The sequence below is a fragment of the Limulus polyphemus genome, unplaced genomic scaffold (genome assembly GCF_000517525.1).
Source record: "Limulus polyphemus unplaced genomic scaffold, Limulus_polyphemus-2.1.2 Scaffold161, whole genome shotgun sequence".
NCBI lineage: Eukaryota > Metazoa > Arthropoda > Merostomata > Xiphosura > Limulidae > Limulus > Limulus polyphemus.
Window position 1 is genome coordinate 872,403 of NW_013665771.1, and position 14,640 is coordinate 887,042.

General features: G+C 31.4%; 1 protein-coding gene across 1 annotated transcript in view; it reads right to left on the reverse strand.

The window, feature by feature from the left end:
• The window catches only part of LOC106477018 (disintegrin and metalloproteinase domain-containing protein 10-like), a 62,117-nt gene extending 50,740 nt beyond the window's left edge, over window positions 1–11,377 (reverse strand). Inside the window, exon 1 of the mRNA XM_013937628.2 lies at window positions 11,198–11,377. Within this exon, the coding sequence (XP_013793082.1) occupies window positions 11,198–11,264 (67 nt within the window). The 5' untranslated portion in view covers window positions 11,265–11,377. The remainder of the gene's footprint in view (window positions 1–11,197) is intronic.
• Between the last annotated feature and the right edge of the window lie 3,263 nt (window positions 11,378–14,640).

Consider the following 14,640-nt stretch of genomic DNA (forward strand, 5'->3'; position numbering starts at 1 on the left):
GTTCCTCGGGAAGAACTTATACCAGAAATTAACAAACGAGCAGATACATAACACGTTGGTGTCAGAGAGTGGGATGGAAAGAAAAAAAAGAAAAAAAGATGGAAACGAGAAGTGGCAAATCAAACTACAGCTTAGCAGATTTGATGGCAGCAATACAAGAACAGTAAAAGAAACAAGAAGAAAGAAAAAAGAAACAAGATACATAACAATATGATAAACATATGACTTTTTGGATAATAAATCATCCTGACAGATTTAGTAATTATTTGTACCATTTTTAAATTGAAATTGTATTGATTAAATAGATGTAAATGTCCAATCAATTTAAATTTATTTTTTTAAGAATACATAGATGAGAATATTGATTTAGTAGTAAATCATTATAATGTTATTTTAGAAAAAAACTGGTGTAAATACTGCTTTGGTTGTACTATTCTAAAATAGAAGATGTACAGAAAGTATATATATACGATAAATGAAAATAAAATATATATGTCAAGCCGATAATGACATTCAACACCACTCATTTATTTTTTATTGTTCTAATATCTTTAAAATACAAACATTAATCAAGAACAAATCCACAAACATCAAGAGTAGTACTTGGCTTAATGTTTACAGATAGTATAAAGATGATTGCCCCAACACAGTGTATTTGATCTGCCAAGTGACACTGCTAACACACCCATCAGACTTTGAACAACAATACAGTCAAATAAAAACAACTAATAATAATGAAGTAGTAAACTAAGTTTGATTACTCTGCAAGACTTAATGCTCATCAACCTTCATTATAATGACATTAACTCATTTGACCCTATCATACAAATTCATTTGTAGTATACAAGTTCTACAATATCCAGGAGATTAGAACAGCAACCTTATAAATCCAGAAAGGAAGCAAAGGTGGCTGATTAATATATGAAAACTCTTTTGGTGAATCTTTATGACATTAATTTGGTTTAAAATATTTTTGAAGATTTCAACATAAAATAAACCATAAGTACATTGAACTTCTGATATTGCTAACTAATGGTTGGTTATTTTTTACATACCTGTATGTCAAAGGACACATACATGTAATTAAAGCTGGGTAGTTAACTCAATTGGTTGATATAATTGATTATATATGGGCACTGGTTACATCAATTAGTAGTACAAGCAATTTATTAATTAATTGAATTTATAATTAAATTAATTAATGTCATAAAATAATTAACTAATTGAAATTAATGTTTCTCATTATTACAGTTTTCAATTATTGTAACTACACAATAATCAAAATATTGTCATTTTATTTGATTAATTCAAGTTTGTTCAGCATAACTGTTTAGTATCACTACTCATAAAAAATAATTAACTAACTGAAATTAGGGATTTCAGTTATTACAATTTCTGATTATTCCAACTGTGAAAGTAATCAAAATATTACCATCATGTTTGTTTGATCTTAAACACAAAACTACACAGTCTGTGTGCTTGCCCCCCCCCCCCCAGGGGGTGTATTGAAACAATTTTTAGCATTAAAAGTTTGTTTTTTCAAGTCATCTCATGTGAGAATAATTGATCAGTTTAATGTATCTGATGAATTAATTTGATGATTAATCACTTAACAAAATCAACAAATTGCCCAGTTCTAGACAGGGGCAGACAAAATAATTTGAGGTATGCCATATGTAATATGCAACTGGGCAAACAATATTACATGAGCATGTACATTAACTTTATTTTCTAAAGTATAAACATACATTAAAAAAAAAGAGTATAATGCTGTATACTGTACTTTAAAAAATCAATATCTCAAAAAACAAAACTATCCATTAATTTCTGTATGCTACGTAAAAAAGCACTAATAACTATGAATGTACACATTTCACATTCACAAATTCAATTTGATATACATACTTTTTTGTTCTGTTTTCATTTCTCATGAAAGCATACACAAGTGTGTAATTACCTAGGAATGGTTCCTTTACAATTATATGTTGATATATTATTAAGATTTTAAACAAATCATTTTTTCAGCAATTACATATAACATTCCCAAGAGAATTTTCCATGAATTTGCTTACAGTAATCAGATGTGTGTTTTTCTGATTTTATGTTAATACATAGTCTAGATATGTAAGATGTAAATGAAACTAATCAAATATTGAAAATTGTAGTTGCAGACATAAAACATACCATATACAAAGAATTTAGTGTATTGTAAACTAAAACAGAAGAACAAGTCAGTGCTGTAGTGTAATCATTTTGTGGGTTCTATCCAAGGAGCAGTTTCCAGGAAACCTACATGGTGAATGTCATATCCTGCTCAAGGTCAACAGGATGTACAACAGATTACTCTGAATACTTTTTTGTCATTACTATGTATGTTGATACTCTGTGCACTTTGTAAATGAGTGGAAGTGTAAATTATATTCATGCATAAATCTGCTGACCTGCATCAATATCCAAAGTGCAATGTAATGAAATTTCCCTTATTTTCAAAAGAGTATTCCACATGTGAAGGCAGAACATTATGATACAAAAACTTATATATATATATATATATATATGTGTGTGTGTGTGTGTGTGTGTGTGTGTGTGTGTAAACTAATAAAAAAATCAGTTATACTGAACTCTGGTAACAAAGGTTTGTAAAAACACACAGTCAGTGCATGTGCTAGAAAAGTTCTACAACATTTGAAAATTATAAATAAACAAGGAAAGAAATTTTTTTCATTGAATACAGTTGCAAGTTTTACATTACTCATATACAAACCACTCAGTACAAAAGTACACCTACATTATAAAGGTATTAATAATAGCTAACTTACACTATTATTTACACGTAGCTAATCATCATAGTAACAAAGCTTCCAGCATACAAGTAAACAAGCATGCTTGATAAAGTTTATACTTGTTTCAGAGTAAATGGTTGAATAGAATGGTATAGTAACATTGGAAATAAAACATACCATTTCCTTTTACAACAAAGATTCATAACAATCAAAACACTCATAGCCAAATTTACAGATCAGAACTTATAAAATAATGAAGGTAATCCTGTATAGTAAACTTAATAAAAGCTCTTCATGTCATAAGTCAATGCCATGGATGAGAACAGGCAAAAGAAAGAAAATTAAAATATTTTGGTCAATACTGTATGTCTGAGCCAAAGTCAAGTTTATGATTATAAGTAAATAGCCACATACATATACTTGAATGACTGTATAAAGTAGAGGTGTTAATGTAGAGAGACAACTCTTCCAGAAGTCAAACACCAGAACATGAAAGATGTCCAGAACTACAACCCACCTTGATATAGGTATTTATGAACAAAAGTCTGGTCAAGGTGGTGGAAGAAGGATGCCCAGCATCATGTGAGAATGACTGAGTCACAGCAAGAATGAGCAATTAAAAAATGGAGAAGGAGAAGACACAAGAGGAGTTAGTGGATCACTGGACATATTTCAATAGCTTGCCTGAATCTATTGAAGGGTATGCTAATAGGTGAGTCTAAGAGGGATAAAGGTATTTAGAAAGATAAGCTAAAGTCTCCGAAAGAGACAGGACCTCTCAGATAGGAATAAGAGATATGAGAGCTTTGGTAGCCAGAAGCTTCATGTATGAAAGACAAAGAAGGAGGCTGAGCTGGCTCAGCAGATAAGTTGGAAAAGACCCCCAAGTGAAACAGATACTGAATGGGAGTCAATACTGACTTGGAGAGCTGGATCAGTTAACCCAAAGAGATGGACCCTAAACTAAGAAATGTAACACTAGAGAATATGGAAGCAACAAGTGGCAGGATGAATTGGAATATGGAGAAAAGCATCCAAAACACCTATCTTGGTCATCCACAACATGGGAAAAAACATCCACCTAAGAGAAAACCATCTAACTTGAACCAAGGAATGATAATAAATTGGTTAAAGGATGATATATCTATAGTAGACCACCCCCCCCCTCCAGTGTCTGCCTTGAAATTATTAAAATATAGTAGTGGAGTTAAGGGCCAACTTGAACCAAGGGATGATAATAAATTGGTTAAAGGATGATATATCTATAGTAGACCATCCCCCCCCCTCCACTGTCTGCCTTGGAAAAAAAATATATAAATTTGCAAGTATAAACTATAACCTATACACTTGTTGAGCAAACACTAAAATTTAACAAAAATTTGTGATAAGATAAATAAAACAGTTTGGTATAAAGACCTTTTTTGTAATACTAAAGTCGTGTAGAGCATTTTCTTTTTTCCTTTAATTACATGACTAAACACAGTAAAGTAGATGAAGTCACTATCAAATATTATCAATCATCATTAGTTCCAACTTTCACCTACATAATGCTGTTATATAGTTCCTGCACTAGACATATGAATGGAAATCATTAATAAATATTATCACTGATGTGTTTTTGAAAGTTTCTGGAAAAATACTTATGAATATATATATATATATCTTGAACCACAATAGTGGTTCATATTAGGGATCAAAAGGATATTACACAAAACCCTAATAGAACATTTGAGCAAAAAAACACATTCAAACAGTAAAGATTCAGTTCAAACAACACTTTAAAACCTTTACTACTGACTGTTAAGTCTGTACACATAAAATGCACACACAAAAAATCACACGTTAGACTTACAAGGAAAAGAAAATCCCCTCAAAATGGCCCATTTGCAATTATTATTATTATTATTCTCTTGCTAGCCTACAACAAAAATGGCTTGGTATATTGCATCCAAACCTCTTGTAGAAAGCTAAATAAGGTACTCTGAAGGTTATGGGAGTACTGAAATGTAGATTTGTTCTTCTATATTTTACATAATCTAAAAAACATCATAATTCTAGTGTAAATAATGTTATCATTACCCCTTGAAGTTAGCTTTATTATAAATATCTGGTGTTCCTTTGAAAAGCTTAAGTACAGGGTGAAAAGGAAATACCAGAATATTAGATGACTGTAACATAGATACTCAATGCTTTGTACACTACACAATTAGTGTCTTTAGGGAGCCAACCCCTATATTAGGTATGGAGGAGTAAAAAAAAAAAAATCAACAGACAATATTAAATTTTATTACATACATTCATAGAATAATTACTTTAAAAGACACAAAGGTTTATTTAAAATAATGTTTTAGACATGTATGTTTACTTAGAAAGGATGCTTTTCTACTGGTAAATTTTTAGACATGCTTAGTGGGGGTTGTGTCTTAGTTTAGACATATATTTGCTTACTGCTAAGCATTATATATAGAGAATTTAGTTACACTGAAATTATAAATGCTCACTATATTCTCAGACAAATCTCCAGCTGCAGCTTAATATTTTACATCTCAAACTAATGCAATAGAATAGTCAATAGCTACAGTAAATCATCATGAACCATATCAACTAGCTATATTTATTATCAGTACAATGTATAAAGTTAACTACCATATCAAGAAATCCTTTGCCCATAGTTGAGCATAAAAAAGTAAGCAAACAAGACTGGAGATACAGTATACATTATTTACTATGACTACAAATCCCTATTTTCCTCCACCAAAATGTAATTCTAAATAACAGCATGGAGTCAAAATAGGGGTTTGTAGTTTGAGTAAGTAATGTCTACAGTATCTCCAGCTTTCTTTGTTTACTTAGTGTGTGTGTGTGTGTGTGATTAAAAAACGTTTGGATGTACATAAAGGTTTTATCTAACAAAATGGAAGCCACAGCCCATTAGTTGGGAAGTAGCCATCAAAACCCTGAATACCTTTTCACACCTTAGGTTCAATGGTAAGCACCTGACAATAACTGTCAGTTTCCTTAGATTGTCTCCAGTTAGTTACTGGTCAAAACTATATGATATAACTGGTAATAAAACATTTTTAGCTGAGATTTTCTATCTTAGATGTATTTTCAAAAATTTTAAGTCTTAAAGTCAAATAACATTGTAAGTTCTATACATACATCAAAACAGTTTAAGTCAAACCATTAAGCCTACCTGTAATCTGTTGTTATATCACCAATTTATTTTCTATTGATACATCACTTTACATCTGTTAATAAACAGCTTTTGCCAGAACTGGGAAACAATTTGAGTAAGGTAAGCCATTCAGAATAAAAGGTAATTAACAAAGTACCTACACAGAAAAAATAGCTGAATACAGACTTCAAATTTGAGAGAATACATTTTATCACAAAGAAACTATAATTTCAACAAGATTCATCAATGTACAGTGTATCTGCAAGTCTTTAATAGATTTTCTTCACTATATTCATACATATATACATTTATATATATATATATAGATAGATAGATAAATAGTTACCACACCTAAGCAGTACAGAACTTTTTAACTTCCTTAAAAGGACATTCCCTGCAGGGAAATGACAATTAACTTTTTCACATCGAGGACACACTTGCACATAACTGACATGAATAACTCTGACTGTCCTAGATGATTTGGTTAAGACATATCGGATATAAATAAACCATTTTCAGATACAGTGTATCTCTAGACATGCTTTCAGTCAACATTATAAAACCAATGTAGCTTCATGTAAACATTACTTTTTATTTTCAGCTTCTCAAAAAGCTTCCACTGAGACATTTTTCTAGCAATGACAGAGCTACTTATAGTTACCCTCATTAATTTGACAGCTTGTCAATTTCACACACATTATAAAGTACAATTTATTTGTGTACACGTCAATTTTAATATCTTAAAATAATGGAAATTTACATTATGTTGCATTAGAAATAACTGATCTGAATCATCATCAACAGTATTCAAGAGGCCATGAACATACATCTATAACATTGTTGCTGGGCAAACATCAAATTTGATGCTCTGTGTTCCAGAACTGTACAATACTACAGTGTTCTATCTAAGCTCTCTTCGGTATTAATTTACCAACATAAAACCTACACTGGATTGAAGGGAACCGAGAAGTATCATAAAAAATGACAACTGTATCACTGGATGCTGATATATTGGGAAGGTAACATTTCCAGACCACAAAAACACTGAGTGGTGAGATCAAATAGAGCTTCAGCAGAATCCAAAACCAGACTGACAGGTGCTGGAATAAATATGTCTGAAATAACTAAGAGGATAGGACCACTCTGTGAAATGAGATTGGCCAAAAATGTAAATACCAAAAAGGAAGCATTAATCTCAGCAGAGTACCTCTTTGCCCTACAGTAGATGACCTTTAACAAGTGTGGTCCAAAGTAATGTCGAGACAGCTATCCCAGTCAGAATGCAAATACTGAAAAATTCTCAAGAAGAAGACCTAGTAATTAACACTCAGTCAATTTGACTGGCCTTATGACCATCATGTAATCATGAAATTATACACACTATAACTCTGGAAGCACTAAGTATATCTTAATGAAATTTGGCAAACTTTTAGTAAATGTTACAAGTATGGTGTACACAAATAATCACACTTTTGGATAAAGTATTTTTACTTGTGAACTTACAAAATCTTTACCGAGTCTGAGTGAAAGGTGATTTTCATAGTAGGGATAAAAATACTTCTTTCCATCTTACACTTTCATATTTCATCTAAAGAACCTCTAGAACCTCGTAAGTGTATATTGAAAGTTTTTTATAAAAATTATACTTTTATCTTATTTTATACTACCCTATCATCAATGTATAGTAAATTAAAAGATGAAAAATTTGAAATGAAATAAATACCTTTTTTCTACAATGATTGCAGATGCTAACAAACAATTACAGTTATTTATCCTAAGAACTTTAGAGCTCTGAACCTTTTCACAGCTGCTTTTATTTAATTTTATTGTTCTTTGAACTGTGTAACTAGCATAACAAAGCAATAACTCACCCAACAAGAGCTTTGGGTAAACAAACTATTGAGATATACCAAGATAGCAGCTCACCTACATTCCTCTGAGAGAGATTATGAAACTTTTTTTTTTTTAGTTTTCTCATCTAAGTAACAAGTTTCTAATTTCTACATTTTAGTTACTTTTGTTCAAAATAAACATAAAAACCAAGACATTTAGCACTTTCTTTAGCCTTGAAGTCTTTTGCACTTGGATGCATGGTTTAGTAAGTCTTTTTCTATTACTGTATTTGTTGTCCAAAAATTCATTTACCTTTTATATATGCATCTTAAAACACAAAAAAACATATTAGGCACTAGAACACAATGTCCCAAAATGACAATAGTTTGTCTGGCTTTCTAGCTAACCTATAAATAGATTAAAAAGGTTCAATTGCTAACTGAAACAACATCATTAGTCTAAACACAGCAAACTCTCCTTGTGAATCAACAGCTTTGACTGCAAGAACAGACAATCATATGATTTATGAAGTTTAGAATATGCTCTTCCTATTGGCTATAAGCATGTCCAATAACAATGTCAGAAAAAATTATGGGCATTTCCTGAAAGACAGAGGGTATGGGGGGAGGAGTGTGTCAATGAGGGTTGGATATATATGGCAAAATAAAGCAAAGAATTGATATTTCATATTCTGGTTTGTAAATATCTATAGTATGTGTTGTAAGAAAATAAAAAGTTGAAACTTTATATTCTGGCTTTTAAATATTTATAATACATCTTACAAATTGGTTGAACAATCTGAAGCCCTTATAAGGGAAGGGAAAAAAAAGTATAAATAAGAAATCAGAGTGCCACCTCATCATATGACTCAGAGGTATAAATTGAGAATTTATTTAAATATTTCCTTTTGAAATTAAGAAATTAAAACTTCTATAAAATTTGATTTATAAACTATGTTTTGATACCAAGTTTATTAGTATATATTGTTAATAAGGCAGTTTAACTAAATTTTGTATGTAACTCTGTAAAAAAGTTGTGACAGGCAAACTTTGATACTCCAATACCTATACAGGACTAAGCAGAGACTGGACATGATCCTGGGGCAAAATCTCCATCATCTGAAATTGAAAAGGCCACCAGAAACATAAAATAAGCTTACACAGTAAGCACTCAGGGAGAATCAAAGAGTCAGGTGGTCCTGAGGATAGGCTCAACGACATGATAACAGCATAGGGGTGTGAAAATTATATCACCCATCATCCAGGGCAGCAAGATTTGACCGTTATACTTTACCCATTAGACAATTAGTTCTTTTCTTTTATATATCTTTTGTCCTATTGAAAGAAAACCACACTGGATAGATTTGTGAGAAGCCATACAAGTTCCTTAAAGTCTTGAATTGTGCCTAGCATATACCTCATAATAAAATGTATTTATGCAAATATACATATACTTTCAATACATAAACCCTCAGTCAGACACAAAAAAAAGTTAATGAAACAATACTGTTACATTGGTTTTGTCTACAGTAGGAGTTCAGTAAAGTCTGACTGCCAGCTCCAGGAAAATGGAGTGGTACTTTACATGTACACAGGAAAAACAGGGCAACCTACAGTCACAGAAAGTCACCTAAACATATCAGCAAATTATTTGGAAAGCTAAAATTAAAAAAATTGCTAATATTTCTTCCAATGTTATTGTTTGATGACTAGGATGTCCAGGAATAGTAGGTATGTCTTTTTCTTTTTCCAAGATGAATTTAATATTTCCATATTATTTATTCAGATATTCAAGAAACTTCACTTGTTCATCATTTTCACATACAGTAAAGAGTATTCCACATATCTTGACATATAACAGGGGTATAACTTCTTTAGGACATTCTTTTAACCAAATTTTTCATGATAACACATATATACATTTGTTAATACAGAGGCCAAACTACACCCCATGCTAACTCCATCTGTTATGAGTTCATGTTTAGTAAATTCTTACAAACACAGTTGAGTTAGAAGAACAAATTATTCAGCAATCAACATTTTTTTGAGGGAATAAAAAGTAACAAATATTAACTCCTTGTAATTTTTTCACTATAGCAATCTTACCTCGAGTAACACTGATTACGTTTGTAGCTTGTAATAAGCAAGCAATATAGTAAGTCATAGCTACTGTTTATGTAAAAATAAAGTAAACACAAACAATGAGCATTATGTAACCAATTATGTGTGTGAGTTCAGTTGGTACATATCTGACCTGCACAAATTTGAGTTGTAGCAAAGCTACTAAGATTACCTGCTGCCATTCCTAATTTTGAACTGCTGATAGCACTCAATGCCAACTCTTAGGCTACTCTTTACCAATGAAAGGACTGACCTTCAAATTATAGCTTCCCCGGATTGGCATGAAATTATAAAAATTTAATAGTGAAAGTAAAGAAGAATCTATAACAACATATCATCCACACTATACCTGCCATTATGCCATCCAGTAACAGGGTTCATCAGACCAGCTTAGAATGATACAGACATAGTAGTAGTTGATATGCTATATTATATTATCAAAGTGCATGAGCAAAAAACCATTATGTTGTGAACTATATTAAATTGTTCAAGTGCAATAGTTATTAAGTTTATCAAGTTCAAACTATGTCTGAAATTAGACTTGTAATATACGACTTAATTCATGTTTCCAATGTAGTATTGATAACAATACTAATACCAATAGTAACACTAACAGTAATACAGACTTTACTATCTGCTAAATAATAAATACTATGCTGTATTTCATATTAATTGAAAATTATAATCACTAAAAAAGTGAAATTAAAGAATCAAATCAATGAAAAAAGAATGTTAAAACAATGTTAAGTAAAAGTTCACTGTCAGTGTCATAAAAACCTATTTCATTTAACTAAAGTCTTAATCAACTTGTGGTCGAAAATACCGATAAGAATGAGAGTAGTCAACTTATGAAACTCTGCGTTTTAAATCTAACGTTAATCCTCATAAATAAATAAGAAGAGTACATTTATATTTTTAATTAGCTATACTAATTATTGGGATGAGTTTTTGGTTATGATCAAATCATCCAAGTATTCATGTTATTGTTACAATGTACAATGTAGGTACTAAGGTAGTGTGCTTTGATCACAAGTTCGTATTACTATTAGTATCACTTACGGTTAACTTTTAAAAAATCACAATATTATTATTTTGTGAGAAACAAAAAGAATCAATCATAAGATCACGTTGTTTAGCTTAACGTTAAAAAAGTAGCATTAATGATTAACTTTTTTTAAAGTTAAACTAAGTAAACTTAAAGTGGAACAACAAAAATAATCAAGCTATGCTACTGCCACCATTCATTCGGATCGCATATGAAAATATTATTTTGAGTTACTCACCATTTTGACTTGGGATAAGAGTTAAACAAATGCAGAGCTGTGTTAAGAAAGTTCCCGTTTGTTTCATGTCTTCATTCGGAACACGTATTGTATTATAAAGGCCTTAAATCGCCATTTTCCTTCTCACTCTCATTTGATTTCTCTGCCCTGTTGTTTCCCACTTTTATTTAGGCTTAGTGGGAGTAAGTGAAGTTTTTTCTTTTTTTTTTAACTCACCTCTATTACGCATGCTCAGTGGGTGGGCAGCAGACAAAGCAACGTGACCACCAGAATCAGTAAAACCAAGTGTTAAAGCGCATAAATAAATATACATATATATGAAATGTTACTATTTGCGCTTTTAAAAAATACCTAAATGTAATTTTTATACCTAGCATTTTGTTCACATACGTAAACATAGTAATGTAATGTGACGAAATATATAGAAACTGTAACAACCTAAAGTACAACTGACTATGTAATTTATGTTTGCAAACCTACACAGTAGGCTATATACGCTTTGGCCACAACAGGTGTTGAACCCGTATTTTAGCAATATAAACACTTAAGCCTATCAATGGCATGTAACTTAAAAACATTTCATTTAATAACTACAGTATTATCAGTATACATTTGTAAGTGTGACAGCTGTTTGTCCAAGGTACATGTAAAAAATTTCCAACTGTCAATAACTTTTCAGTACTTATGAAATGAAGTAAGGGAGAGTAAGTCTATATTGTAAATTAAATAATGTATCTTAAACGACAGACGTGATTACACATTGTCAGTGCGTAAATATTAGTGCATCGATCCAATTAGAAACTTTGCATAATCTAAATTACTTTACAAACGTCCAAATCACATCTCTCTTCCGGTTCACAAAATAATATCCCATTTTTGTTTGTAAGTTACCCTTACACCTTTAAATAACATGCACTACTAGATATGATATATTTCGTAATAGGTTTATACACAAACGTTTTCAAGAATAATCACAAAAAATCAAACGGTAAATACCTGGATAAAAGGTCTTTTGTTCAAGTTGTATAATGCGTCCTTTCTTCCTCACTCTAATAAATGGATAAAATCCCAAGTTCTTTTCCTTGCTAAGTGATACATTATGTATAATAACATGTATGTCGCTCACTGCATTATTCTTCTTATAAAAGTTTCGCAAATAATGTTTTGTAAGTCATTTTTATCTGAGTTTGAACTTAACTACTTTATCTTTTAGTGTTGTAATTTTACAATCGCCGATACCAATTACCTTAATCTCCTCTACAAGCTTTTTCATTTTCACGTTTTATTCCAATACTAGTAAAACAAAAGCTCCTTTTTTTCATTCTATTTTATTATAAAACAAATGTATTATATATCTCAGCTTCTCTAAAGAGATACTTGTACGATCGTCTGTCTGTTAACATAACAAGTTTTATGAAAGATAAATTCCTATGGTAAACAATGATATATTAAGGATTTCTATATCCTGTAAAATATTGTCTTTCTGCTTTATTTCTTGAGCTGCATTTTTTTTCTTTTAGTGCTACTACTCACGAATTTACTAAATTTACAACTTTGTAGTTAATTGTCTAACTATGATTTAGGTTTGTTGTTAAGCGTAAAGCTACACAATGGGCTCTCTGTGCTCTTCCCACCGTGGGCATTGAAGCTAGATTGTTAGCGTTATAAGCCCTCAGACTTACTTCTGGGCCATGGGGGTATCATGTATTAATTAGCTCCCAGTGGCACAGCGGCATGTCTGGGGGATTACAACGCTAGAAACCGGGTTTCAATACCCGTGGTGGGCAGAGCACAGACAGCCCATTGTGTAGCTTTGTACTTAACTCCAAACAAACAAACAAATGTTTTAATTTTGTGCCTATATATTTAGCACAGGCGTTGGAACCGGGGGTGCTGTAGCACTCCACTTTTACATATTTAACTGATATCGCAACTATAAATTATATTATATAAATTTTCTTGGGGCCATGCCCCCAGGCCCCTATAAATTGAGCTGCCTTTGGCAGCACAGGAGTTGTTTTAGCAGCTCCTTATACTTTCAATCTCTCGTTGTAAGTTTGCATGTCTAGCAAAGCACTCTCACTTTGCCACTCTTTCCTACACTGCTATTTAGTTTAAATATTGTTATTCACAGTAAAAACGTTTTAGTAGCAACTTACATAATTTAAGACAATGGGCCTCAAATAATTATTCGTTTCAGATGATTCACATAATTAATTTATCGGCTGTAATAAGATTTTAAAGAAGTTAAACAGGAGACGATTTTGAAGCTCTCCATACTTTCGAGATTATTTTGCTGGCAATCCAGGTTTGCTTTCCATTAATTTTTAAAACAATTCTCATTAAATTTAGTATTTTCATCGTAAGATATTGAAAACTGCAGAAAACATCACAGTAAAGCAACAGAAACTTACATGCATATATATATATTTTTTTTTTTCGTTGAGGTTGAAGGTAATTCATTTAGTTAAATGCCTGACTCATTATAGGACTGCTTGTATTTAAGTTTTGAATATAATGGCTCTTAAACTTGAGCAAGTGACAGTGGCGTAACTATGACGATGCAACCAATTGCAAGAATGTCAATAATAAAAACATTGAAGAAATATATATATAAACATTTACGCACTCACGCGCCATGTTTTTTATGTTTGACAAAAACTGCCAAAAGATAGCGCAAAAATATCAGTTGGCTTATTTTTATTTCTAACACCGAAAATGTTACTGAGCATGACTGACGAGGAATAGAAGCGGTTTGTTTGTAGTGAAGCACAAAGCTACAGAAAGGGCTATCTGTACCCTGCCCACCACGGGTATCGAAAACCGGTTTTTAACGTTGTAAGTCCGCAGACATACCGCTGTTCCACTGGGGACTATAGAAACAGAAAAGGCAGAACGCGTGGATGTTTCAGATGATTTCACCACTCTGAAATCTCGGAGGAAGAAATTTTAAGTTAGTGATTTTTCCTGTATTTTGTTTTATTTTTTTGCAATTCATTTTATATCTAGTTTATTTTAGATTTATTATTATTATATTTAGATTATTTGTTTGTCTGTACTGTACTAATTCTGTGTTATTAAATAAAGACATATATCAGTTATAAATTTAAATATTTTATTGTCGCTTTATAACATTTATTAACACCTATTAACAAACAAAAAGTAAAATATAAATTATCACATCTAGGTCGAGGTAAAGGCCCTATCCTTCTCAAAATACACTTATACACCACCTTTTCAGAAAAAATGAAAATTTTCAGTCATATTAACATGAATTGATATATTTATAATTTAAGTAATATCTAGTAGATCTTCCTCTCGCTTTGTGGAGTTCGTTGATCCTTTGGGGCATCGTAAGAATCAACTCATCAATTTTAGATTGTAGGATTTTCGCCCACTCTTGCTTCAAAACTTGGAGTAGATCGCTCTTCGAAGTTGTTTTT